The sequence below is a fragment of the Scleropages formosus genome, chromosome 9, assembly GCF_900964775.1.
Source record: "Scleropages formosus chromosome 9, fSclFor1.1, whole genome shotgun sequence".
In the NCBI taxonomy this organism is placed as follows: Eukaryota; Metazoa; Chordata; class Actinopteri; order Osteoglossiformes; family Osteoglossidae; genus Scleropages; species Scleropages formosus.
Genome location: NC_041814.1, coordinates 20,662,009 through 20,689,472, shown reverse-complemented (window position 1 = coordinate 20,689,472; position 27,464 = coordinate 20,662,009). Strand labels below are relative to the sequence as shown.

Below are 27,464 nucleotides of genomic sequence, written 5' to 3'. Positions count from 1 at the left end.
GGAGCTCCAGGCTACCACCAGATGAAATGAAAAGCGCAGTCAGGGGAGAACAATGTCTCTGTGAAGGCGAGTCCCTCCTCTAGTAGAGCGCTGCAACCAGACAGATCAGATCCTTTAACCCAGTTAAGCAGGAGTTGCCACATTAGATGGTCTAGAGGACCACAGCAAATCGCGATAGTTTGTGAGTTCCAGGTGTACATGATATAAGCAGCCATGAGGATGGAAAAAGATGAGCAGAGGAGACATATGGAAGATATCGTTCCATTTTCCACGTAATTGCCACATTGAAGGCACCAGATGCAATTACAGAAGATCAGAGATCTTCACGTAAGGTAGTATCATCAATGTCAACCTAATTTAAAGGGACAAGATGTAGTGCCGGAGCCTAATCACGACCCCGCTCGGGACGATGGATGTGTTTTAGAGAAACTTTTCATGTACTTGCAGGCTGTCAAATACTGGTGGGAAGACGAGGATTTATTTTACGCCATAATATTGTATTGCAAAATTATGTGTGTGATTCAATGTCCCTGATGCTGAACCTGGCACTTCTTTTTTGATCTTGCTCATTTAGGCACACAATTAAAGTGTAAATTAATAATTTAATTCAGCTCTATTATCTATCACGAAACCCAGTGATGGATTTTATACAATCCGCAACTGGAATGTTCTTTTAACTAATATTTTTTTTTTTCTCCAGTGGTCTCTAGACCGACAGTTTAGATCCTTTCCAGATCATCACCTCCTTAAGCTTCAGCAAAGTGCGCCTGGAACCCCCGTCCCAAACATTTTCTAATGACAAATGTGATTCTCCATTCAAAGAGACCAGTTAGTGTGGGCAGAAAACAACATCTTCTTTAACATCATCAGCAACATAATTTTTTGTGAGAAAATCTTTGGCCTTGGCACATGGATCAGCTGATTTTTATTAAATCATCTCCATATGGAGAGTGAAGAGGCTGACTTGGAGGAAGCAAATGTTCATCTTTTTTTGGGGGAGACAGTTTCTGCAGAAATAAAGCAGGAGCACGCCGAATCTCGGCGCTACGCTCTTCCCCGCACACAGAAGGATGTGACCCTTTGCACACTGAGAGTTTTGAGTGAAGGGATCTGGGTTTTACCAAAATGTAACCACAAGCCTCGGGCTGTACAAGTCAAGGTCAAAGACTGCATTTCCTAGAAGAGGAATGTCCAGCATTAGAGGCTAAAAATTTGTGTCAGTAGCTTCTGGGGAACTAAGTATTACATTAATGTTTCTATGAGAGCAGGCTGCTCCCTGTTGATCCCTTGTGGTGTCATATCTTGTACGGTAAATCGCGGTGTACGCATAGCACTGCCAGAACTCCGTGTACTGCCAACAATCTCGGTAATGGAAGGAAAGGCTAAATTAGTTCAATTACAACGTGAAATGACTGAGTCGAGCATTTCGTCCGGGAGGTAAGGCAAAAGCACACATATGGGATTTTAAGGAGCCTGCATTATGTTTTACGGTTGTATACAATTACGGGAAGGCGAGCAGTGTCACCGTGAGCCGCGTGCACGTTGAAGAATGGAGACGTCAATGAGGACGGGTCACTGAGATATCTATGAGGCCAAGGCACAGGCCATGGCACAGGCCATCGCACCGACAGCTCCCGTCAGGATACCGGAGAGTGAGTTCGAGTGCCTCGGTGTCAATACCTGCGTTGTTTTATTTACATACCGAACAGATGCTGTTTAGTGAGACATCGCAGACGTGATTCTCCTTTAGCCATTTATACAGCTGGATATTTACTGCAGCGCTGAGGGTAAAGTTTCTCTGTCAACATTACAACAGATGTGCTCCAGCTGTGGTTTCAGCCCACAAGCTGGTGGTCAGAAGTCCACATTCTGAATTAGTAAAAAAAATGCCTGCCTCTTTTCTCAGCTACTAAACCAAGAGGGATAAAAGAGATTCTCAAAAGCGAAGTTGTTTCCGAAGCCAGAGCAGAAACTCGTCACAACACGGTAACTGACACCAATTGCACTTTGTGTACGTGAACTGCGGAATTTGCAAAAATATTATTATTAGGATTTTTCTCTCAGTTTCCTAAATGAATTTCTGCAAAAGGAGTAAAACTGAAACCTGAATAAGCTCTGCAGACAATTAAAGATTAACACTGGCAATACTCAAGTACTGCACGTGTTCGGATTAAAGAAATGTACTGGAGAAAATAGGTATGTATCTTTTTCTTACATTTATTCCTGTAGCTGCTGCTTCTTACAATTACTTATCCATTTATACAGCTGGGTAATTTTTTACTGGAGCATTTGAGGGTAAGTACCTTGCTGAAGGGGGGATTTGAACCTCTGAGTTGAAAGACAGCAGCACCAACCACTACACTACCTGCTGCCCAAACTTCTGCTGGAGCAATTGCTCAAGATCACCCTAGGCGGGTAGTCCAAGTGGGATTCAAACCTTTAGCCTTTAGATCCAAAGGCAGCAGCTTTAACCATTATGCCACCTGCTGTCCACTTACTGGTCAGCTGTGACTTGTTTCAGTGCACATTTTCTGTGATCACGGATTCAAGACGTGTTTTGTCTGCACCTCTGGGATCTCCCTGAGGCCCGTGCTCATGTGGCGTTCAAAGGAGCATCGGTGCTCGTGCTCCATCTCGTCCTAGTCGTCACAGCTAAAGTTGTGTGTTTTTCAAGCGTATCTTCATAGACGAAGACTAACTGCTGATATCATGCACTGCGCAGAGCAGTTTAACCACTTGCTCACCCACCATGGAGACAGCTACTCTCATCTCCATCACTTTAACCTGGAGGGGGGCATCAGGGGTGATGTGGACCAAGGAAGATTTCACCATGGACACATTCATTTATTCAGCTGACACTTTTTGCCAAAGCAGCTTATAGTGTTAAGGTTACCATTATTTACCTATTTATACAGCTGGGTAATTTTACTGGAACAATTTAGGGTAAGTACCTTGCTCAACGGTACTACAGCCAGAGGTAGGGATTGAACCAATGATCTTTGGAGCCAAAGCAGTAGTGCCAACCACTACGCTACTGGCTGACACAATTTCATGTTACTATAACTATCATAAGAGTTATTTTAACCAGTCCAGTTTTACGAGCTATTTAACATAGTCACTGTAAAGCATGACGCTCCTTGAGAAATTGTGCCGCAAACCCTTTCACGTGTCTGTTTACATGACCGTCGACCGCGGTTCCCCAAAGCAGCAGACGGCATTCCGAGTGGAAAGTCATGTTTTCTGCCCTGATCCGGCCATTAATTGATCACTTCTCCTGGAGTGGACGAGAGAAATGAGAGTTGAGTAACAAAGTAGAGCTCTGGGAACAGCTGTGTTTGCACAGATGTGTGTTTTGCTCGGGCCCCTAGATGGTGAGGGCTGGCTGCTGAATTACTGACGCTGCGCGCCTCCAATTCCACTGTTGATGTGAGTCACTGCGTCCCTGCAGGTGCAGTTTGCTGGACGTGTGACCGGCCTTCTGCTGGCCCCCAATTCCTGGAGCGAAGCAATAAAGCCCGTACCCAAAGTCAGCTGTAAATGCGTAAAATTCTGCTTAATAAAGTAATATTTGTATTGCCTGTTAAGTAGTTTGATATGCCTATGTTCTCGTGCAACTTTTTCATTAACATCGAATTAAGAAACTCTTAGTGCTCCGCATTCGTTTCTTACGTCCGTCATCACACTCAGTAAATTGGGTTTGCGAGCAGATATATACTTTGCTGCGCGTGAGTTTGATCATCTTTGATCGTCTCTCGTCTTGTCGAACGCGATTTATGTTCTTATAACTAAGCGTCTAATGGCTCCCGTCACTCTTAAGATGTTACAATTAATTTTCATTAAAATGCATGTGTACGACCCTGAATGGCTTTGCTAAGGATGATCAATAATGTGCTTGTTAAAGGTATAAAGGCGCAACTCCCAGTATTTCAAATGCAGGCTTATGAAATTTCTGTGTAGCTTCAACACAACACTTGAAAAATGAAGAATTATCAAAAGTGGTTAAGCAAAGGGGGGGTGCGGTGGTGCAGTGGGTTGGACCGCAGTCCTGCTCTCCGGTGAGTCTGGGGTTCGAGTCCCGCTTGGGGTGCCTTGCGGCGGACTGGCGTCCCGTCCTGGGTGCGTCCCCTTCCCCTTCCGGCCTTACGCCCTGTGTTGCCGGGTAGGCTCCGGTTCCCCGTGACCCCGTAAGGGACAAGCGGTTCTGAAAATGTGTGTGTGTGTGTGTGTGTGTGTGTGTGTGTGTGTGTGTGTGTGTGTGTGTGTGGTTAAGCAAAGGAGTCCCACCTTCTTGCTGTTAGCTTTCACACATTTCTGGAATTTTTACCCTATTTTTACCCCATTTTGTCCAGTCATTTAGTAACACAGTTTGCCCTGTTGCATTTGCAGCCTTGTGGAGGTCCAGCTAACAGTACAGCGGGGAGCAGGGTAAGAACACCACCCATTTGACCAATCCAAGGGAAAACAGTTCATTTTGTGCTCCCTGTGCCTCTTCGCCGCAGATGGCTGGTGCGGATCAGCTAGAACTCGAACCCTGACCCCCCCGTCATAGCGTACACTGTCATTTACCAAGGGAAATCTCAGAAAAGCTTGTTTAAAATTTGGACAAAATTTTCCTTGACACATGATAGCCTGATGTTTCGTCAGGAGATAGATTGTGTTTTTGGCATCAATGCTATTTTCTTCAAAAGGTCAGTAGTGCACAGTGGATTTATGGAACCTCTGAGATCTGAGACCTCAGATCTACACTTTATGTTATGTTTTTTTCCCTCTTGTGTTCAGAGGTTTCCCTGCCACTATCTATAAGTTTTATGAGTAGTTTTGGGTCTGTGATGTGGGAGCAATGAATAAATAGATATTAGAGATGTGCCACTGCTCTCCTGTGCTGGAATTGTGTATTCAGTTAGCAGCTATGTGCTGCTGTCAATGCTTATGTGTTTTAGCACGTGTCCACACTTATGTCGAGTGTTCCAACTCTTTAAAGCAGTGTAAACAATAAAAAGTGTGAACGCTACAAAACGCATATAAAAATATATGCTAAATGATGTATTTACTGCATGCACAGTCTGGAATGACCAATGAAATCACAGTAAGTCTCTCTCACACACACACACACAGTCCAAACTGCTTATCCCATACAGTCTCACAGGAAGCTGGAGCCCAACCCAACAACACAGGGCGTAAGGCTAGAGAGGGGACACACCCAGGACAGGACACCAGTCCATCACAAGGCACCTAAAGTGGGACTTGAACCCCAGACCCACCGGAGAGCAGGACCTAGTCCAAACCACTGCACTAAACCAGAATTTGCTTATTTTCATGAAACACACACACTTTCTGAACCACTTGTCCCATACAGGGTCACAGGGAACCAGAGCCTAACCAGGCAACTGAGAGCATAAGGCTGGAGGGGGAGGGGACACACCCAGGACGGGACACCAGTCCGTCACAAGGCACCCCGAGTGGGACTCAAACCCCAGACCCACTGGAGAGCAGGACCTAGTCCAACCCACTGCACCCCCTGTCCACTAAGTCCTCTGGACTAAACCAGAATTTGCTTATTTTCATGAAACTTCAATAATTTTTATCAACTTCTGGTTAAGAGTTTTAATTTCCTTCACATTTCACACGTAAGTTTGCAAGTATTCAGTGAATTAGAGGGCACAGAATACCATCTAAGAGCGATGGGTTTTAAAAACTGAAATGACTTGGAATAACAAAAATTTATCAGCTGGACAAATGACTTTGCCAATGTTGTGAGCAAAAAGGAATGTATGTTTCCATCTTATTCCTTGACTGATGGTATTTAATGTCCTCCTGCTCTGGGTGTTCAAGCCTCCAAGTAATATTACTAACTCTATAGTGTCCCCTGGTGACAAACTGCAGCAAGTAATTATTATAAAATTTAGCATTATTACCTTTCTCCACATAGCAGAAAGTATTTTATATATTATGCGTGAGAGCAAATTAAAATTAAATGCAGCATTAGAAATTTTTCCATAGCCGGGTTACTATTATAAGTATTTTAAAGACAAAGACACTGGGAGAAGATGGGATCACATGCGAGCAAACAAGGAAACAAGGAAACCTTTAGGAGCTTTTCTTAGCTTTTTTTTAATAACAGATCTATATACAGCCACATCCCTGAAATACAACACAGCGCTTAATGAATCTGTGGGAGTGAACATGCTCTATGGCAAGTTCATTTCACACTGTCGCCCTTCCAGTGATAAACGGTAATGTGAATGTGTAAAATCCTCCAGCACCGGGGTAATTCATCAGCGTCAATGTCAGCTAAACAGCGTAGTGATAAGTCAACAGAGCTGAAATAAAAACAGCCATTAAATGTACTGCTTGACCCACAAAGCTGTGGTTTCCATCATATTATTTAAGTAATTTAGATGTGATGCCACAGTAGAAATGTTTTTTGTTATCCTCTTCAAGGCCTGCTTTGGAAGAATTTTCCTGATTCTGAAACCCATCAGCTTTCTAACAAGTTGAGTTATCTTGTGACTCATTTTAGAGGAAAAAGAATGCATGAATAGAACAATTAGGCCTTAAAACCCACAAGGCTACTGCATCCACCACTGTCTTCACAGTAGCAAATAAATGATCATTAAATGAAACGTCTGAGTCAATCATATTCATTAATTTATAGTATCTCCTAAATGGCTTTTGGGCACCATCTCCATAAAGTTGATAAAAAAAAAAACTAAAAAAACTGAGTTTGGATTTCTGTACATATACATACATTTTCAGAACCGCTTGTCCCATACAGGGTCGCGGGGAACCGGAGCCTAACCCGGAGGGAGAGGGGACACACCCAGGACAGGACGCCAGTCAGTCTCAAAGCACCCCAAGTGGGACTCGAACCCCAGACCCACCGGAGAGCAGGACTGTGGTCCAACCCACTGTCCCCCCCTTGGATTTCTGTATTTATAATTAAAAGTGAGATCATAATATTTTCCATATTCACCTTGGACAATCTGAATGAATGCTGTGATATTGTGTTTAAGAGCTCTCTGCTGTATCAACATTATTAATTTACTGGGTAGATGATCATATGTGTCACGTATCACTTATGTAAGCATGTTGAATATTTACCAGCACAACCCATATTAAGCGTCTTGCTCAGGTTTAGGAGAAACAATATTTTGGCATATGAACTCGTAACCTCTAAGTCAAAAGATCCAGCTTCTTACCCATCGGCTACCTAATTTCATTACAGAAAATACCCTGTGAAAAATCTATGCTTTAAAGAAATTACTTCTTAAACTTTTTAAATCAAAATAATTTAAATTAATAAAAAATATGGAGGCACGACTTTCTTAAACCGTCCGTAGCAATTCACAGAAACACTATGGCACGCAAAATCTGAATGGATTTTTTTTTTATCGATAAGCTAAATTAATGAAACTGCATTGAATGAATAAACTTTTATGGTTAAGATGGTTAACTAATGGTTAAGTTTACATAAACACATACAGCAGGTCATTAGGTGTTTTTATGTTTGATTGCCATCTGTGGTGCTCACAATCAGCAAGCACAAAAACAAATTTCACACGCCAGTGCTTCCTATATCACAAAAGTAGCAGAAGATGGGAGTATTGGGATTTTCACAGGGTTGTTCCAAATGCGTAATTTCTGGGATCTCAAACATGCTTCACCTTACACATTCATAAATTAAACATGTACAAGGCTAACTCAAGATCTGTACACATTGTCTGGTCTTGTTAGAATTAAACGGTTATATAATGAACCGGACAAGCACAAAATTAAGCAAAAATCTTTGTGAGCACAATTTCATGCTGTAACTTTCCATTCTTTAAAACTGTGTCAGTAAAAATTAGGGCTTTTAAAAGGATTTGTCTCCACTCTAGAAACCCACAGTTTTCAGCTTTTTCTTTTCATAAATGATTTTGAAAGATAACTTTGGAAGATCTTGCTATGTTTTACTCCGAGAGTATCAAGAATTATTTAACCTGACCTCAGAAAAGTAACTTTTTTTATGCTGAAATGCATGGAGTTTGCGTTGGCTTTGGACAAGTCTGAGATGGTTAACAACTTAAGATACTTTATTGTCACTGTATACAATACAATGAAATTCCGTATGGCAACCCTCAGAAGAACAGCAACACGAGCTTTGCCAGGATAATTAACAGGGTGACACAGTGTAACGTTGCCAACGCTGTTGGACTGTAAATCTGAATCGGGCTCAGTCTGCGTGGAGTTTCAATGTTCTCCCAGTGTCTGCGTGGGTGCTCTGGTTTCCTCTCACCATCCAAAGACATACAATATAGGTGAACTGGATGCTTTAAATTGCAAATTCATATCTATGCTGAAACAGGTGGCTTTAGCAGAAGTGGTGCTAAGTTTCAACCATGTTAAAAATTTTTTTTTAAAAAATGCTCTTCTTTCACAATGATTTCTATAAATATTTAATTTACAGTTGCTATGTTTTGACATTGATCACCTTAGAAAAAAAGCATCGGATAAATCAGTGTAAGTGCAGTTACTAGCGGGGCGCGGTGGCACAGTGGGTTGGACCGGGTCCTGCCTTCTGGGGTTCGAGTCCCACTTGGGGTGCCTTGCGATGGACTGGCATCCCGTCCTGGGTGTGTCCCCTCCCCCTCCAGCCTTTCATCCTGTGTTGCTGGGTTAGGCTCCGGCTCCCCGGGACCCCGTAAGCGGTCCAGACAGCGTGTGTGTGTGTGTGTGTGTGTGCGCGGTTATACTGTTTCTGTGCCTGTGCTGCCGTGACCTTCCCACGTTTCGTAATGTAAGAAGACAAGGCACTTTGTTACAAAGTCTTTAGTTTCGTAAAGAACTGCAATTTTAATTTAGCTGCCATCTCTGCACAAAGTTAATGTCGCCGACTGTGTGAATTTCATTTCGAGATGTTCGTTACTAAGGGATTTTAGCGTAAAAAAAAAAAATGCATCATTGATTAAAGCCGTAGAAGAACGACTGGGCCTTTCGCATTTTTACGTGATGGATTTTCTTAGATCACCTCTTGCAATATTCGATATTTCACCGTACAGCGATTTAGTCATTTATACAGCAAGCTTCTCCTGCGGAACTTTCACGCCACTGTCCGAACGAGAACCCTCCTCGCGCCACTGCGCGTGCTCCTGCTCTTGCTCCTCTTCCCTCAGGCTTACGGTAGGAAGGAGGTGGTCTCGCTGGGTCCCATCGCTGTCTACGGAGTCGCGCATGCGCGTGGGGCCGCAGGCGGCGGATGCCACACTTCCAGGGTGAACTTCGCCTGCACCGCCGGCAGGAATATTCTGTCGTATTTTGGGACGCGAGCGGCTGGCAGACGTGTCGCGTGACTGAGTCGGCGTCACGGGAGCGCGTGTTCGTCGGCGATGTGCGCTTTTAATCATGGGGCCACCGATAAGCAGTGATCGCCGAGGGGGGGCCGCAGCCGTCCCGTTACAGCGCGGCGGATAGTACTGACATCTTCAAGCTTCACCTTCCCGCGTCGACATGATGAGCTACGGCGCGCCGGCGCACGCGCTGCTGCTGCTGCGCGCGTGCGACGAGGGCGACTACGAGAGCGCCAGGCGGATCCTCGAGCCCGGGGCGAGCGACTGCGGCGGCGGCGGCAGCGCGCAGTGCCGCGGGGAGCGCGAGCCGGACGCGGCCGGGCCCGGGGCCCCGTCGCCCGTCCCCGTGGACTGCGCGGACGAGGAGGGCAACACGCCGCTGCAGTTCGCCGCGGCCGGCGGCCACGAGAAGCTCGCCCGCTTCCTGCTGCGCAAGGGCGCCTCCGTGGATCGGCGCAATCACTACGGCTGGAGCGCGCTCATGCAGGCTGCGAGGTGCGGCGGCGCCGGCGTCCCGTGTGCGCGCGCGCGCGGGTCACGTGTCCAGGCAGGCGCGGCGGTTCGATCGGCGTGTTGTTGCTGCGGTGTGTGTTCCTCGCGCTCGTACCCGTGTCACCAGTACACCGATCGGCGCCAGCTAAGCTTGTGCCGTTAGCGCTACAGCGACACGTTCAGTTCGTTTGTGCGACTACGCTGCCGCTCGCAGTTCCTACGCTGGGCAGCAGGAGGTGTCGCGGTTAAGGCTGTCGCTCAGTTTGCGCTGAGTGTGAAGGTTGTCGGTTCAGATCCCACACACGCTCCTTGATCACAGTGCTTACCCACAGTCGGAAAGAATACCCTTCTGCGTACATGGACTCCTAGCGACCACTCGTATGGTTTCCAAGGCAGGGGAGGGAACAGAAGGGTCGCTTCTCTTGTGAGTGTGGGGTGGGGGGTCCGAAGCACTCCGACCTGGACTCGAACCCACGTCCATCAAGCATGTAAGGAGCCATGAGCCGCCAGCTTTACCCGTTGTGCCTCCTTGTCCCTGTTCACATGATGGGTAAATGGCTGTAAATGTCATCATGTAACGCTGCAAAGAACTTGGGAGCAGGTTTCCGATATATAAGGCTTCATGATAAACCGAGAAGCCGCTACTAGAAGTATCCTGTGAGGAATTACTAAATAGCCACTTGTCATGAAGTTGCATACCGGGGGAAACGCAACGTTTATTTTTTTTTTTAAACTACGGATAGCAAGTTTCTCCATTTGAATACGTCCTGCTCGAATTTTGAGCGGACAGAATGATCTGGAACCTGACTGGAAACCTCAGTTTAACTGCACATTTCACTGCAGTTGGTCTCTTTAAACAATCCCTTTATAAAAAAATGATTGCGGTGTTTTCTGACTCCGCTGATGAGCACCATCACGCATCCCGTCCGTAAAGGCGACGGCAACCACAGTCCGAACAAAGTCGAAAGCGTGTTCCTCTTGTTCATTCCCGTCCTTTCCTTGCCAGGTTTGGGCATGTGAACGTCGCCCACATCTTGCTGGAGAACGGCGCGGAGATCAACGCCAAGAACAGGATGGGAGCCAGCGTCCTGACGGTGGCGGCCAGAGGAGGCCACATCAACATGGTCAAGCTTCTGATGGAGAGCGGTGCCTTCGTGGACGACTACGACCACCTGGACGTCCCCCAGGGCGACGACAACGGGAACAACAACAACGGCAACGGCCACCAGGGGCGGGAGCCGCTGGACATCACGGCGCTGATGGCGGCCGCCCAGCACGGGCACGAGGCGCTGGTGCGGCTGCTCCTGGAGTGGGGCGCCGACGTCAACGTGAGCCTGAAGACCACCGGCTGGAGCCCGCTCATGCTGGCGGTGCTGAGCGGCAAAGTGGGCGTGGCCCAACAGTTGGTGGAGCGCGGCGCCGACCCGGACCGCCTCAACGTGCTCTCCAAGACGGCCTTTGAGATCGCCCTGCAGCTCAAGCAGAAGGAGGTGAAAAACTACCTGGACTCGATCACCACGGTGCGCCCACAGCCAGGTATGGATGAACCCCGCAGTCAGCTACCGTGTGGACTCCTCCGCTCTGGGTTGGACCCCACGAACACATCTTTACGCGAAGGAGCGAACGCTTAGTCAACGGGGAAGCCGGTGACGTAGTGGGTGCAGTCGTCACCTTGGCATCGGGAGGTTGTGGGTTCAAACCCCACTCCTGCTGCAGTAGCTTGATGACATGGATACAGTAAGAATATCTAGCTGAGTAAAAGGGTACATTGTTACAAGGAGGTTCACGCAGAAACCTAACATTTCGGGTCGCTGAATTACAATAACGATAAATGGATTTGCCTAAAAGGCTAAAATCTCTGGGCTTTAAAGTGAACTCTTGTTTGATGTGTTGGACACATTCTGTGTTCAGATATGATGAGTCAGGGTCTCCGCCCTCAGGATTGCCAGTCTTGGCTGTCTTATAATATATTAATTTTAATATGCTTAACAGCATCATATCCAAGCACTCGCACCTTGAACACAGGTATTAACGCCTTTGACAGTTACTTGCTCCACACTTTCCTGTTTTTTACTCTTTTTTTTTTTTTTTCCTGCTCAGTTCCCGCACTTTGTATAGTTTTCTTTTCAGATGGGCCAAATTAATACTGTAACAAATTATTACCAATACAGCACAGTGTCACTGAAGAAAAATTGAGAAAAATCGGTGCCTTCCACATATTGTACACATCCAGCTCAATTCCACCCTTACTGGATATGATACTGCGAGTTTGCATTTACACAAAACAGTAACAGTGTGTATGATAATAAACATGTTTATGAAAAACACACTGTTTCTCATAAAACAAGTGGGGGGGAAAAAAGGCAAGATACTCTGTCGAGTTTCTTATACAGTGCTGCTTGGAAGTATGTGAACTATATAGGGATGGTCATTATTCTTATGTAAATTAAAATACATTTGCAAAGTCTAAATGTTAGTTAGAAAACGAAGAAATGACTATGATTTACACACCTGCTTCTACTTACCTGCATGGTGTAACCAATGACACTTGGGGTTCACTTATTTTTGCAGCATGCCGAGGGAGGATGCGGTGGCGCAGCGGGTTTGGCCCGTGCCTGCTTTCTGGTGGGTCTGGGGTTCGAGTCCTCCTTGGGGTGCCCTATCCTGGGTGTGTCCTCTACCCCTCCAGCCTTGCGCCCTCCGTTGCCTGGTTAGGCTCCGGTTTGCCACGACCCCACTCGGGACAAGCGGTTTCAGACTGTGTGTGTGTAACATACCGAATTGGTCATCACACACACGTTATGTCACGTGAGGACAACTGCTTCTGATGAAACACCCTTTTGTGGTAAAACTAAGGGACACAAGGGGTTCGTATACTTTCAAGCACCACTGTATATTAGTTTTTTTTTTTTTTTTTTTTTTAATTTTTTTTTATTTTTAAACTGTTTTACCCTTTCTGTGTCTGGGGTGCTGAGGGGTGTCCCGCACCCCCCGGGATGGGGTTGCGGTAGCTCACCTGCACCGCTGGCGTGCGGTGCCTCCAGGGGCAGTACTGGCAAAGGATCAGTCCTTTGGATAGATTTGTTTGTCTGTTTGTTTATGTATTGACTTCTTCTGGGGGTCACCTGTATAAAGGTGACTCCACAAGTCAAATGTGTGTAACATGTAACAGCCCGGTGTATAAGTTTACATTTGTTTTCAGTGCGGTTCCGCTTCCTTTGAGCCGCCATCCTTTCCCGTTAACGGCCCTTTGAACCCGGGGCCGCTGGTACGCGCGAGAGCCGTTAAGTGCCACGTGGCCCTTCTTTCGTTCCGCTCCAGTCACCACTTAGCCGGGGGTTGAGAAGACGAATCGTCTGTCGGCGAAGCGACCGCCGGGGACGCGTCGCTCCCTTTGATGTTTGGTGCGTGTTTACTGAGCGATCACCATTCTGAGGGCATCGCTCCTTCGCAGATGGTCATCATCTGTATTCCAGATGTTTCCACCAGCCCTCTGTTCTCCTCATTCACACTCCAGTAGTAGTGGGTCATGACAGTAAGCGCGCGTATCGTACCCGTGTGCCCAGAAGGACACCTGAACGCGGTGCGTTTGCCCTTTGCTCGTGAACGGAGCCCAACGGACACATTTTGACACGCTGCTTGAATATTAATTTTCTTTGTCTTTATATCCTCTGAAAGATGATGAGAAGAGGCGGCCAGATGTCTTCAGTGCTCTAAAATTAGGTAAGTAAATGCGTCGATTGAACAACTTACACCTTTGGAGGTCGATGCTCTGTCGTCATGGCAACGCATTCAGGGAACCCCAAAAGCGGTGCAGTGATGAGCAACGCTCAGTGTTTTCTTCATTTTTAAAAAGTAAGTTAAAACCTTCAATATCTTTGAGCAATTAGTGAATTATTGCCTATTGTGTGTGAGTGAGTGAGTGAATGAATGAATGAGTGTGTGTGGGACTGCCTTGCAGTGCACTGGAGTCCAGTTGTGGGTGCAGCCTTCCTTACGCCTTGTGTTCCCAGGATAGGCTCCAGACCACTGCAACCCTGCACTTGAAAAGGTTGCTTAATGGTGACGCTTTCCTCTGAAGCGAAATGTCAGAGATCCAGGGTTCCGCCCTTCCGGCCGTTCATGAACGTACAGGCAGTCACCGAGTTACGAACGTCTGACTTATGTACAACCCGTAGTTACGAACCATCCCCTTACTGACCGGAAGTCGTTTTTTTGTATTATTATTTTTTATTTAAATCACCCTTAAGTAACAAGCAAATGAAAACTTCATAATTAATCCTATTAAATTAAACATTCGAGTTACTGAAGATACACAGCGGTTCGTAATAATAAGCGGGCGCTACTTTGCGAAGAGCATCAAAACATTGCGTTTCTCCAGACGGTTCGCTCACCGTTTTCTGGGCACGTGAGCCCGAGGTAGGACAGACTTCCTTCTTTTCCCGTTAAGCGTCTGGTGTTACTGCGTTTGGCTTAAATTTTTTTTGTTTTTACCCTTGTAACCATGGCACCAAAGCGTAAATGTGACGCATGTGATGGTGACTCATCCAAAAAAAGGAAAATGATCACGACTGAAACTAAAGTGGAAATAATACAGCGAAAGGTGAAACGCCAACGAACATTGGAAAAGTGAACATTAAGGTTTCTTTTAACATTTTGCACACGTGCGCACACACACTCTTTTTCTCCCTCTCTCCTTCCAAGTCCTGTCCCTCATCGTTCCCCAGTACCGTCCCGCATCTATTTGATGACGACCGCCCGCCTCGTCCCTCGACCGCAATTTCGGATTCTCGCCTCCGTTCGGTTCGCCAATCGACCGACCGCTTATCCGTCCCCGACCGCAAGAACACATCTAGTCCTTTGATTCTGAATAAATGATCCTGCACTCGGGTCCCGTCTCCTCCGTGTGCTCTGTTCAACATTTATTATTATCTCTTTCTGTGTCTCTCTCCATAATAAACACTGTAGTTACATTTATTATTGTTGTTATTACATCACTATATTGTACTGTTATTATTGTATTGTTATATTAAAGATGTTTTAGTGTATCAGGAAGTGTTACTTTAATGTTTTTTTATGCGTACAAAGGTACACGATACACTAAGACAAACCCACCATACCTAACCGTTCTGACTTACGTCAAAATCCGACTTAGAGACGGACTGAGGACGGGGAATTCGTTCGTAACCCGGGGACTGCCTATACGTGTTTTGGTGAAATTTGCTCAAGAAACGTTTTTACGGCGAGTTCCGTGCCTCGTCTTTTTGACGACGTGTTCGGCGCCTTAACCGCGAAAGGCCTGCCTGCCGTGTGTGACGCAGGGAACTCTCAGCTGGTGAGAGAGATCGTGGACGAGGACCCGGCCCAGGTGAACTCGGCCAACGCGGACGGCGCCTCGCCGCTGATGATCGCGGCCGTCAGCGGGCAGCTGGACGTGGTGCGTCTGCTGGTGGAGCGAAGCGCAGACGTGGACAAACAGGACGGCGTCCACGGCTGGACCGCCCTCATGCAGGCCACCTACCACGGGTAGCCAACCGCTGCTCTCCCGCTCGCCGTGCACCCATGTCCCCGGTGACACTGAGCTTAGGGAGTCTGGGTTCCAGATGCCCTGCCGCTGCTCCCGTTTCTTTCTCGTTTCTCTCTTGCATTCGGTAGCACGGTGTCTGGAGTTGCTGCCTTTGGACCCAAAAGGTCGCAGGTTCGAATCCCACCTCTGGCTTTAGTACCCTTGAGCAAGGTACTGACCCTAAATTGCTCCAGTAAAATTAACCAGTTGTATAAATGAGTAAGTCATTGTAAGTAGCTTAACACTGTAAGTCACTTTTTGAGAAAAGCATCAGCTGAATGAATCAATGTCAATGTGTTGCTTTTACTCAGTTCTGTTCGGTTGAGGTTCTCTGTTCTACCACAAGGGGGCGCACCAGCAGCCTGCAGTACAATTTGGTTCTGGCTAGGACCTAGAATAATAATTTTACTAATTAATTGTATTAGTAAATTAATCTAGCTATAAAAATAAATTAAGCTATTTTGATGTGTCACTATTATAGTAGCATACTTTTACTTATCATTTGCGTGGATCTATTTGTTTCAGTATTTGTCTGGCATTTTAAAAGCCATTTGTTTATTTTAAAACTTCAGAATAGAGTTTAATTTCTTTTGGTGATCCGTGGTTCATGGATGAAAGTTCGTGTTCTTATTTGACCGAAACTGATATCGTGATAAATTTGCACTTGCCGTGTCCTGCTGTCTTCTCCCGCTTCTTCCACCGTGGCTACGAAGAGCCGCGTCAAATCTGAGAGGAATCTGTGCCCTGCAGGAACAAAGATGTTGTGAAGTACCTCTTGAGCCAGGGAGCCGACGTTAATCTGCGAGCCAAAAACGGATACACCGCGTTCGATCTCGTCATGCTGCTCAACGATCCGGGTATGTCGAGCGTGATGCTTCGGGCTGTTCCCACACTCATGCTTGGAGGATATCGTTGTTGTTTTATCCCATCCAGCCATCGCGTTTCGCCGCAAGAGAAGTAACGTCTTTGACTGTTCCTCTAAGCGCATGCGTGTGTGTGCGTGCAGACACAGAGCTCGTCAGGCTGCTGGCCTCCGTGTGCATGCAGGTGGACAAAGACAAGGGCAAGCCGAGGACAAGGACCACCCTCGCGCGCTCCAGGAGCCGGCAGTCTCTCAACGTCCCGGTCCCACCGGACGACAAAGGAGGCCTAAAGGTGCGGTACGCGTCATTTGAACCCGGATCCCCCCACCCCCTCCGGCTGTGTGAGACGCCTTTCGAAGCTACTCTCTTGAACGAAAGGCACGGCTGTTTAAATGGATTTACATTTATTCACGTAGCTGACGCTTCTCTCCAATTATACAATTATTATTAATTATTTACCATTTTATAGAGCTGGCTAATTTTACTAGAGCAATTTTGGATACATACTTTGCTCAAGGGTACTACAGCCGGAGGTGGGATTCAAACCTGTGACCTTTGGGTCCAAAGGCAGTAGCTCTAACCGCCTCACTGTCGGCTCTCCGGCCGGATCAATGACGCATTTACATGTATACGGTACATTCTGCATGTTTGCACCGCTGGACATTTGAGCGCATTGGTTAAGTGTTCGAAGGTGGAACGTGAACTTGCAAACTTGGCCGCGACTTGAGGTCCCGCTTCAGAGAGGCGCGATGCGTTCGGGGCCGTTGCGGTGATTTAGCCCGGAACTGGTTTGTTCCGTCTCTGCCGCCGATCCGCAGTCGTGGTGGAGCCGCATGTCGAACCGGTTCCGGAGACTGAAGCTGACGCGCAGCCTGCGACACGGCCTGTCCGCCAACCGCCTGGCCCCCTTCCCGGACGACCCCGCCGGAGGCGCGGACCCGCTGGACTCGACCATGAGGGCGGACCGGAGGAGCAGCGGGACCGGGGGCGCCTCGCCGCGGACCCCCAGCGTGGGCAGCATCGACTTGAGCGCGGCGTGGGGCGCCAAGAACAAAGACAGCGGTGAGGGAGAGCGCCGCCTCGACCCGAAGGGTGCCGGGTGATCGGCGCCGCTGCTTTTGGGCGACTTATTTCACTTTAAAAACATTGCGGCTCTAAACGACCTTTCCAGTTTGTTTGTAACAACATTTTCTGCTGCCTCGCATAAGCTGGATGTAACAAAAAAAAAAAAAAAGGCCTCAAAGTGAATCCAATTAAATTTTATGGCATTAGAGTGGGTATGATTAAGTTTAATTCAATTGAATCAAATGAAGCTGGAGCCTGGTATTATGGTTTTATTGAACTTTGTCTTCATTGCTCATGCGGATCTGTTTCTCAGGCCTTGGCAGAAGCAGCACGGAGAAAGATGACTCTCTAATAACTACAATGGTATGTGTGTAATTTTAGTTCAAGGATTGCAATGGCATTTAAAAGAAAAGAAAAAAAAATCCCCAGAGATCATAGGGTACAGACTTCTAACTTGGAAAAAGCAGGATGAGTGTGTTTTCTTTGTCATGGTGCCGGTCAGCGGTGTGTTCCGGTAAACTGGAGCGGAGCTCAGTTCCCACTTGGTAAAGTGCAGTCGTCGATGATTTACCGCTGCTCGCACGTCCCCCCGCTTGTTCGTACCCAGCTTCGAAACGGCGCCCCCCTCACGAGGCTCCCCAACGACAAGCTGAAGGCGGTGATCCCGCCCTTCCTCCCCCCGTCGAGCTTCGAGCCGTGGAACTCGGACCGCTCCCGCATCCTCAAGGAGGGCAAGACGGAGGCGACGCGCCTGGCTATGCCCCAGCGGCCCAGCAAGGGCAACTTCAACAGCAGCGGCAACTCGGACATCGTGAGTGATGCTACTCGGGCTCTCGTGGACGACGCGATCGAGGTGGTGTGGGGGGGGGGGGGGGGGGCAAAGGGCACGGGGCGGTAGGGAAAACAGACTCCGGATTGTCACATTCCTGAATGTTCTGACCTTCGTGCCTGATTAGAAAAGCCCTGCATTTAGCTGTTAAATTATAATAGTGCCGGTGCCTCCCGGCTCCTGGGCGTGGGTTCGAATCCAGCTGTCTCTGTGGGGTTTCCAATTCTCCCTGCATTCGTGTGGGTTTTCTCCAGGCACTCTGGTTTCCCCCCCACAGTCCAAATACATATGCGTTTCGGGGTGAACCGGTCCCTCGAAACTGCCCGTAGAGTGTACGTGTTAGTGAAAGAGTGTGTGCCATTGCCTTGTGAGGGACTGGCATCCTGTCCGGGGTGTGTCTCGTCTCGCATCCGCTGCTTCCAGGATAGGCTCTGGACCACGGCAGCCCTACGTTAGACAAGTATTTACTAGTAATGGACGAATAACTGAAGAGATGAAAATTTTTCTAGTAAATAATCCACTGGGCAAGTTTACCAAGAGTTTATTACATGTACAATTCACAAATATATGACAAAATCTATATTTTGATTTATTGGTTCTGGCTCCATTGTGGTGGAACTACCTCCCCCCTGTCACTCAGGACTGCTGAATCTCTGTCTGCATTTAAAAAAGGTCTTAAAACTCACCTCTTGCGGATTCACTTCTCCCGCGAAAAGATGATTATGAATGTGATTAGAAATGGTCAGTATTTGGATAAACCTTTATGCAGCTCCTCGCGTGATGAACGCCGTTTCATATGGTGGAAAGCAACAAACTAACTGTACTTAAGAATCACACATCTGCAGCTATGTCTCTTTCTCCTAACGTAATGCACAGATTGCGTTTTCCATGAGATGTGTGTCGCTTTGGAGAAAAGCGTCTGCTAAATGAATAAATGTGAAATGTAAATTTCTATATTTTCCTCTATGTCCAGAGACTGAAAGCAAATGTCCAGCAAAGCCCTGCTGTCTCCTTATGCTGCAGACCTCCGTGAGCCGCGTGGTGACGCGCTCCATTAAGTTCCCCAGCATTACAAAGGGTCCCGCGTCTCCTTCAAACTCCGGCAACTTCAGCTACTCCCCTCAGTCCTCCGGGGGCTCCAACGGGGTGGCCGGGGTGGCCCGGCACGCCGCCGACCCCCACAACCGCTCGGGTACGCACCCCCGTCGCTCCTCCGCCGTTGGCGCTTTGTTCCGGTGGGGGGCGCCGGCTCAGCGTGGCACTACTGCGTCTGTCCGCAGGGGGCAGCGCGGACAACGTTCTCTCCCAGATTGCGGCGCAGAGGAAGAAGGCCGCGGGCCTGCTCGAGCCGAAGCCGCAGCCCACCGAAACGGCCGCGGCCTCGACCCCTGACGTCGGCCTCCCCGACATCCACCACGCTCCGAGCCTGGTGGCCGGCAACATACGCTCCAGGAGGGTACGACGACGCCGCTCTCTTCCGCCTGCCGGAGGGGGCTTTTTAATTGTTTGATAGGGAAGGGGCGATCGCAACGTCACTATTAGATCTGGACGGATTTGGACGTTAATACGAAGGTTAAGGGTGGGGTCGCTGGGTGGATAGATATGGCCGCAAGGCCTTTGGAGGGTTCTGGGTGGGGTTAAGGGTTAGTTCTTGCCTGTTTGTGTTATTTCACCGAAAGGGACAGCAACTGTGTGTGTGTGTGTGTGTGTGTGTGTGTGTGTGTGTGTGTGTGTGTGTTTTAACCGAGACCGCCTTCTATTTGCTTTTCAAAAGCCAGGGTGTTCTCATATGTCTCCGCCTGGAAATTAGGTTGGCACCATTTTCAAAACGGTTTCTTTGAATAAATAAATATCAGCTGATGTCTGGACATTGCATAATGTTTCCATTTTTTCGTCGTCCACCCCTGTCCAGCGCGAGACCAGCGAAGGTGTCCCGGAGGAACGGAGCCGCTCTTCCTACCGCGGTTCACCCTCCTCTTTCTTCCCGTGCAGAAAGTCGACCTGAAGAAGAGGCCCCTGTCCGGGAACTCGTCGACCTCGAAGAGCACCTCGCCCACGCTGACCCCGTCCCCGTCCCCCACCCCCAAGCCCCCCGTCGGGGACTGTCCGTCCTCGACGTCCTCGCAGGCTCGCTCCAAGAGCAGCGGAGGCTCCAGCAGCGGAACCATCACCGACGAGGGTGAGGCGGCGCCCGGGGGTCTGCGGGAACCGCCGCCGGGCAGCGCGCCGCCTCCTTTGACGCCGGGCTTTCGGTCAAAGTTCCTGCGTTGAACACACACACACACACAGCACACACCCCGTTCTCTCCTTCAGATGCGTCACTTACTCTGAGTCTCAGTATTACCGAGTGTTTTCCCTTTGTGTGATGATGTCACGCAGGAAATGGGCTTCGGTTTTTCCGGAGGGACTGGGAAACTGTGTGTGTGTGTGTTTCTTTGGAGGGTTATTCAAGTAAGGGTAAGTCAGAAAGTATCTGCAATAATTTTTCAGGTTTTTGCGGACACTTTTTTGACTTACACGCATGCACGCACACACGCGTACACGCACAGAGTTGCTACACCGCTTAAGGTTTGTTCAGCAGTTTCTTCTGGGATCGGTAAAGTTTCTGTCTGTCCGGTTGCTTTTCCCGGCAATACCCGTCGCGGCGTTTCCGAGGAGGGTGGCTTTACCGCGTCGTCGCGTTTTTCCCTCCTGCCGCTCTCACCGACCGCTTTCCCTTTCCGACAGACGAGTTGTCGAGCATTCTGAAGAAACTCTCCCTGGAAAAATACCAGCCCATCTTTGAAGAACAGGAGGTGAGCCAGCGATCCCAACCCTTGAATTTGGAAGCTCTCGCCGTTATTGTTACGAATAATTTCCCATCGCGTGCTGCCGAACGACTGACTCCGCCAAACGCGTTTGGACTTCGGCGTTCCAAAAAGCCCTGGACACATGCACACTCTCTGTCCCCCTGCAGGTGGACATGGAGGCCTTCCTCACGCTGACCGATGGCGACTTGAAGGAGCTGGGGATCAAAACGGACGGGCCCCGGCAACAGATTCTGGCAGCCATTTCCGAGCTGAACGCCGGAAAGGTGCGGTGCGGTACGGCGCGGTGCGGTGAGACGCTGCTGCCGCGTCCTGTCCGGGCTCTCTCTTCGCCCCGCGTCGTCTTCGCTCGCGATGCTCGGTTGATCCGCGCCATCCCGTCCGTCCCTGTCTTGCTCCCCCGAGTTCGAAACCTCACCGTGATTCGCTGTGGGTTCCGCAGGGCAGGGAGAGGCAGATTCTGCAGGAAACCATGCACAACTTCCAGTCTTCGTTCGGGAGCAGCGCCAGTAACCCGCGTCCCCCCGGGTACCCCCGCTGTGAGTATCCGCATCTAACGGCTTCGCTTCCGTTACAGCAAACGGATAAGTATGGAAGTGTGATATGCGCTATGAGTTTTAAGTTGCGTTGTGTAACTTCTCAGTATTTCCAGTGCTGCTTAAAGTACGCGAACCCCTTGCGTACCCTGGTTTTACCACGAAATTCTTTAATAAGAGGCAGTCTTTCTCGTCAGACATAACGGGCGTGTAATGACCAATTCCATCTGTTGATTTGGAGGAACTCGGAAGTAGCGCAGCTGCAAAACTAAGCGAACCTCAAGTTGCATTAGTTAAACCAGGTAGGTAAGTAGTCAGGTGTGTAAATCAGTCATAGATTCATTTGATAAGTTTATTTTAACATTTAAGATTCAGATTTATGAGTTTATTCTTGGATAAAATGCTAAGATAATGACCGTCCGTGTCGGGTTCGTACACTTCGTAGAGGACATTATTATTACTACGAGTGGTTGTAATGGACCCAAAGGTTGCAGGTTCAAATCTCACTTCTGGCTGTGGTACCCGTGAGCAAGGTACTTAGCCTACAAAAATTACCCAGCTGTATAAATGGGTAAATAATTGTATGCGCATTAACACCAAGTTGCTTTGGGGGGAAAAAAAAATCGTCAGCTGAGTGAATAAATGTAAAAATAAATGTAATGAAAAATGTCCAAGTGGCGTGCGGTTTCTCCAGCTCCTGCAGGCTGGGTCAGACAACAAGCGCGCAGCACAAACAAAAGGTAGCAGCCGCGGACGAAAACGCGCGTGAAGAGCTGTCGGGACCACCGCGGGCGCAAAGAGGCCGCTTCCGTACCCCGTGGCACCTGCGGCCGGCCGCGCCGCCAGACGGGGCACAAAGTGGTGTGCTGCGGTCTCCTGGAGCGCGATCGGCTACGGAGGAGCCTTCGTTGTCGACGGCACCGGGGGAGGAGGAGGAGCGTTGGCCTCTTCGGAGAGTCGAATGAACTTTTTTAGTTTTTTTTTTTATTTTATTTTTTTTTATTTTTTAAAACCCTTGCACCGCTTTGGGACGCCTGCTCGAGTGTGGAAAAGAAGACGGCGCAGTCCTGGGTCTCGGCCCCTGTGCCCTGGCCACGAATCCGCTGCTCTAACGGATTCTGTAACGGATGCACGCCGAGAACCGAGATCACCAAAGGCCTTCCTGGAATTTTTATTCACTCCCTCTTGAGTGAACCTGTCTTTATATACCGTATATTCCAACAATGTATTTAGATATATTGAATTTTATTTCTGCCTTTTTGTCACTCTAGTTACTCACAGGTACGCTGTTTAGACATGTTTAAGCAAAATTAAAAATGATTGCCACGTGATCATTACGAAATGTGATTTATGGTCCTCTCATTAAACATGTTAGAGATATTTGGAAAACGCTGCAGTGTATGGTCCTTTTTTCGTAACTAAATTACAGGAGCTGACGAAATTCATATCCTGAGATGTTTGTTACCTGCGACACTTGCATTCTTCGCAGGACTGCCGGGAAAACGGTAAATATTGTCGGATGAGCAGCCAAGTCACCGCAATCTTCACGTACTTTTCTGCACATAAAATAAGTACATATGTACCATTCTCATCCTGTATCCCACCATTGCAGCTTTCCTTGGGCGAAAGTGTTGGTGTGATGAATGAATGAATTACCAAAGGATGCTGCTATAGTCAGTAATAGAGTGCTTGTGTGCATACTACCCTGTATGCACCGGAATTGGGTTCAGACCCCAAATTCGTATGCGATCAGTGCAGAAAGCCTCCCTCCCACCCCCCCAAAGAGACGAATTCCAAACGCAGTTGACTGGAAGTCTGTTCATAACTCCGTATGTTCATAACTGCACAGTCATTAAAATTCACGTAAAACCGATGTCCCCCCCATTTCACTGGACAATGAAAGGAACTGAATAAAACGGTGAAGAAAATGCAGTTACACATAAAGTGCAAAACGTTAAGATCTTCAAAAATGTCCAAGACGTTTGTAATGAGGAGCCGGTGTACTGGATGAAATGAATAGATCGAGAGAAAAATGTTCTGCGCGCTGATGAAATACAACCCGTTTATTTTTATTTCAACTACTTTGCCGCTGAGCTGACATTTATATATAAACGATTTGCTTTATTCGACCCGTTTGTACAGCTGGGTATATTTACTGGGGCAGTCCAGGATGAATTCGTGCTGCCCATTTTTTTTTTTTTTTTTTTTGTTGAAGCACACATCTCCAACACAAGTAGGTCCGCACAAAATTCAGCCATGAACTCGCTTGATTTCTGCTTTCGTTGTCCGCTGGGCCATCCCGTCCACCGCTCGCTGGGCTCGGGTCGGAATCGGAGCCGCACGCGAGCACCCGTGGAAGGGGTCAGTGGGCCACTATCCACTAGATGGTGCAGTGAAACTTAGAAAGTGCACAGAATGTTACCACATACGGATTAAAACATATTGTAGTGGTCAGAGACTGTTAGAAAGCTCTTCCTCTGTATTGGGAGGGCCTATAATTTTGACATATATCTATGTATAATGTGGACTAAATTATGCTGTAAGGAATTATATATGATCCATATATCAAAACAACACTTCTGTTGTAGTTACTCTTATTTTGTTTATTTGTGTTGCCAACGATGGGGGGTGCGGTGGTACAGTGGGTTGGACCGGGTCCTGCTCTCCGGTGGGTCTGGGGTTCAAGTCCCGCTTGGGGCGCCTTGCGACGGACTGGCGTCCCGTCCTGGGTGTGTCCCGTCCCCTCCCCCTCCAGCGTTGTGTTGCCGGGTTAGGCTCCGGCTCCCTGCAACCCTATATGGGACAAGCAGCTTCAGATGTGTGTGTGTTGCCAAGGTGCTTCTTCAAAGCAATTTACTGTATTTGAGACGCTGATACAGCGGGGTATTTTACTACATCACGGCCCTGCATAGGATCAGCGCTTATTGACGGCGAATGAGAGAGTTAGAGTGCTTTATCGTACCAGTTCAGGGTAAAACGCTCGACGAGGGGTCCTGCGGCAGGACTGGGGATGACACCAGTGACTTGATGATGAAAAAAATCTGTAACTACACAACCTGCAACCTCAGAGTTAATTAGTGGCAAAATAACGCATAATCCGAGGTTCAAGCTCCCGCACGGCTTAAGTGTTAGAGTCAGTCCCAGTTTCCGGGATCCTCCTTTTCTCCGGTCTTAGCGGACACACCAGAGACAACCGCCTTCCCTCTTGCGTGCTCTGCCAGCTGGATAAAGCGGGATTTTCAGGATTCTTGGCCTCGGACGCCAGGGTCAGCTTTATTTCGGAGAAACGAAGGCAAGTACAGGGTTTTGGAGATGCGCCCTCCGTGAGGACTCGCCGCTTCCAATCCTCATCACCTGAACAGTGGCGCGTCATCCCTTCAGGTGTGCCTGATCATCCTCGCTTTCCAAGTTTAAGCCGATTTTTAAAGCTTTTTTACACGCTCTGGAAGCAGACCAGTCAGCGCCCACTTCTCCTTTTCCCATTACGCCTTTAAAACAATGAGAGGCGGATCCAGGTGAAGCTCCCAGCTGAAAGGGGCCGGAAGACGAGCGGCTGGAAACGGTTTCCTCATTTTCGAGCGGAAGCGTACTTAACGCACCTAAAATGATCTTAGGTTTTGGATGAAGGCATGTTTTGCATTCGCTTTTAGGCACTGCGCTGAAAGCAATACCTAAGGGAGCATCACGGTGGGATGTTTGTGAGGCTGAAGGCGCATGCTCCGAAAATTAAAGGTTAGGAGTAAAATATTTAAGCTGCTCCCCCTCATAGGTCAACTTAAAAATAGCTGTCTTCATAGCAGACACAACACATTTTTGCAGCTTCCTTGCTTTCGACCCGGAACGCTTTCCGGAGCCACGGCAGCCCTGAGCCGCACTCGCGCTTCACCTCTCCTGGGCTGCGTGTTCGTGCGACGGTTCGAATCGCGCACTCGTAATCGTCGCACACGCTCTCCCCACACTCTCACAGGTTTTGTCCCACCATCCAAAGACACGTGTTTCAGGTGAATCGGTCAGTCTAGATTGCCCTTGGTGCGTATGTGCGAACGAGTGAGTGCGTGCGATCGCCCTGCGGTGGACTGGCATCCTGGTGAAGGTGCACCCTCCCTTGCGCCCTACGTTTCTGGGATGGGCTCCAGACCGCCGCTACCCTGCACAGGACAACTTGGATGGAGGTGCGGCCCCACGGTAACCATTTACATGCGGATGGCACTCTACGTTGAAGGTTGAGGGTAAAACTGAGATCACCCCATCTCGCTCGAGGAGTATTGTCTGCTTTTTATTTTAACGGCATCCTATCTGGCTCTCCCAGCAGCTTGTGTGATTTATTGAGATTCATTACATTTAATTAATTTTTATTTTCAGACTTTGTCTGAAAACGTACAGCTGAGGTCTTTTTGAACCGCAACGGCTTATATGTTTCCTTCCATATGACCTCTGGCTCTTGAAATTCACCACGTTATCAATTTTCCAGGTGTGACTTTATTCCATTTAGTGCGGATCTCTCGGTTCTGTGTAGGACTGTGTAAATCTTAGTGACAAAGTTTATTTTATGAAAACAATTACTCCATGTCTAAGATGCTTCCTCTCCAGCTCTGAATGTCTAGCTTATTTGGATGCTAAATAATTTTAATAAACAGATCCATATTGACAGCCAGGGCAAATTTGGGATGCCTGAGTTTATTGCTGACATCTGCAGCACAAATGTGTTGAATGACCTCTTATCAGTTGTTTTTGCAGGCGTAACGAAGAAAGAATAACATCTGAAAGCCATTTTGCTCAAATCCATCGGGGTCTTTTGAAAGATTGTTTAATTTCATATTAGAAAGGCTTTACATGGGTCTGTGTCCTTGCAGCTTTTAGCTGCCCTTCGTCCTTGCTGGAAGTACAGTTAGGCTACGTCTTGAACTGTTTGGGGCGATGGAGTGGATTCGGTGGAATTCCAGTGCTGGACGGGGTCCTCAGGGGTGAGCTGTCAGGAAGCTAATCCTGATATCTGGAGGAGAGCCAGAGAGGCAGGGTGTAAATGCTTTTGCTTGGTGACAACAGTCAGCATGTGCACTTTGTCCTGCGCATCTGGCTGCCGATTCGAATCATCATCCTTCCGGGTGGATGGGTTGAATTCCGGCATGCACACCTACTTTTGTATGAAAAAAATCTTTTTAATAACTACTTAATTAATTGTTTTTATAAATTTACTCTACGGCATGAACATAACTCACTCGCTCACTTTCACTAACCGCTTTCCCGCTCAGGGCCGCAGGGGTGCGGAATCTATCCCGAAATCGCCGAGCAGAATGCTAGGGGGTACATCCTGGATAGGATGTCAGTCCGTAGCAGGGTAACCACACATGCAAACACACGCGCGCACCCATACGCAGAACACGGGCAATTTAGCATCGCCAGTTTACCCTCGTCTTTGGAATTTGGGAGGAAACTGGAGCCCCCAGAGGAAACCCCTTGCAGACACGAGGAGAACTTGCAAACTCCACAGAGACAGTTTGAGTCGGATTGAAACCTACACTCAAATAGCCCGGGCACTGTGCTGCAGCCCATAGCATGAACATAATATTATGATTAATATAAAAATCTATAAATTAATAGAAAAATATTAAAAAGGATTCAGCTTATAAGACATGTACAAATTAGTTATGTAGAATCAGTTACTACATTCACCATATAGCAAAATTGGAATGAGAAGATCACGCTGCGGTTTTTAACTCTTTCCTTTCTGTGTGCTGTCAGGCTAATTGTTACAACCCCATTGCTGCAAGAATGGCGAGGGTCTTGTTTATGATGCAGTAATGCTGTCCTGGAGAGAACAAAAACATGGTTATTAATTAGAGCCAGCACCTTAGGGTCAGAATTTGGAACCAGCTCCTATCTTCTATGTTGCTCTCATGTCAGCAGTTCCTCTTGCAGTAAAGGAGCTTCCCTTGTGATCAAATGTCTGAGAGATTGCAGTAGGGTGTGTGCTTGTTAT

The 27,464-nt window shown here is 48.0% G+C and overlaps 1 protein-coding gene across 3 annotated transcripts; it reads left to right on the top strand.

Moving 5' to 3' along the window:
* Nucleotides 1-1,540: 1,540 nt before the first annotated feature.
* On the top strand, nt 1,541-22,873 carry anks6 (ankyrin repeat and sterile alpha motif domain containing 6). 3 transcript variants are annotated; one of them, XM_029254989.1, is made up of 17 exons: nt 1,541-1,652; nt 1,907-1,986; nt 10,825-11,354; nt 13,497-13,541; nt 15,140-15,344; nt 16,135-16,241; nt 16,391-16,539; nt 17,066-17,309; nt 17,626-17,675; nt 17,920-18,123; nt 19,165-19,333; nt 19,422-19,597; nt 20,134-20,320; nt 20,869-20,936; nt 21,098-21,214; nt 21,391-21,487; nt 22,179-22,873. In XM_029254989.1, exons 3-17 carry the CDS (start codon nt 10,892-10,894, stop codon nt 22,226-22,228), a joined length of 2,331 nt encoding a protein of 776 aa, XP_029110822.1. In that variant the 5' UTR covers nt 1,541-1,652; nt 1,907-1,986; nt 10,825-10,891; the 3' UTR covers nt 22,229-22,873. The 3 variants fall into 3 exon arrangements, with proteins under 3 accessions (XP_029110822.1, XP_029110821.1, XP_029110823.1); XM_029254988.1 differs by lacking the exons at nt 1,541-1,652; nt 1,907-1,986 and adding an exon at nt 8,669-9,821; XM_029254990.1 differs by lacking the exons at nt 1,541-1,652; nt 1,907-1,986 and adding an exon at nt 9,890-9,910.
* The last annotated feature ends 4,591 nt before the right edge of the window (nt 22,874-27,464 follow it).

Excerpts from the sequence above, each read along its gene's own strand:
- anks6 (XM_029254988.1), top strand. The coding sequence starts at position 9,487 with ATGATGAGCTACGGCGCGCCGGCGCACGCGCTGCTGCTGCTGCGCGCG. Across the intron at positions 11,355-13,496 it reads CACGGTGCGCCCACAGCCAG|ATGATGAGAAGAGGCGGCCA; the intron begins GTATGGATGAAC and ends ATCCTCTGAAAG. Across the intron at positions 20,321-20,868 it reads CGGAACCATCACCGACGAGG|ACGAGTTGTCGAGCATTCTG; the intron begins GTGAGGCGGCGC and ends CCTTTCCGACAG.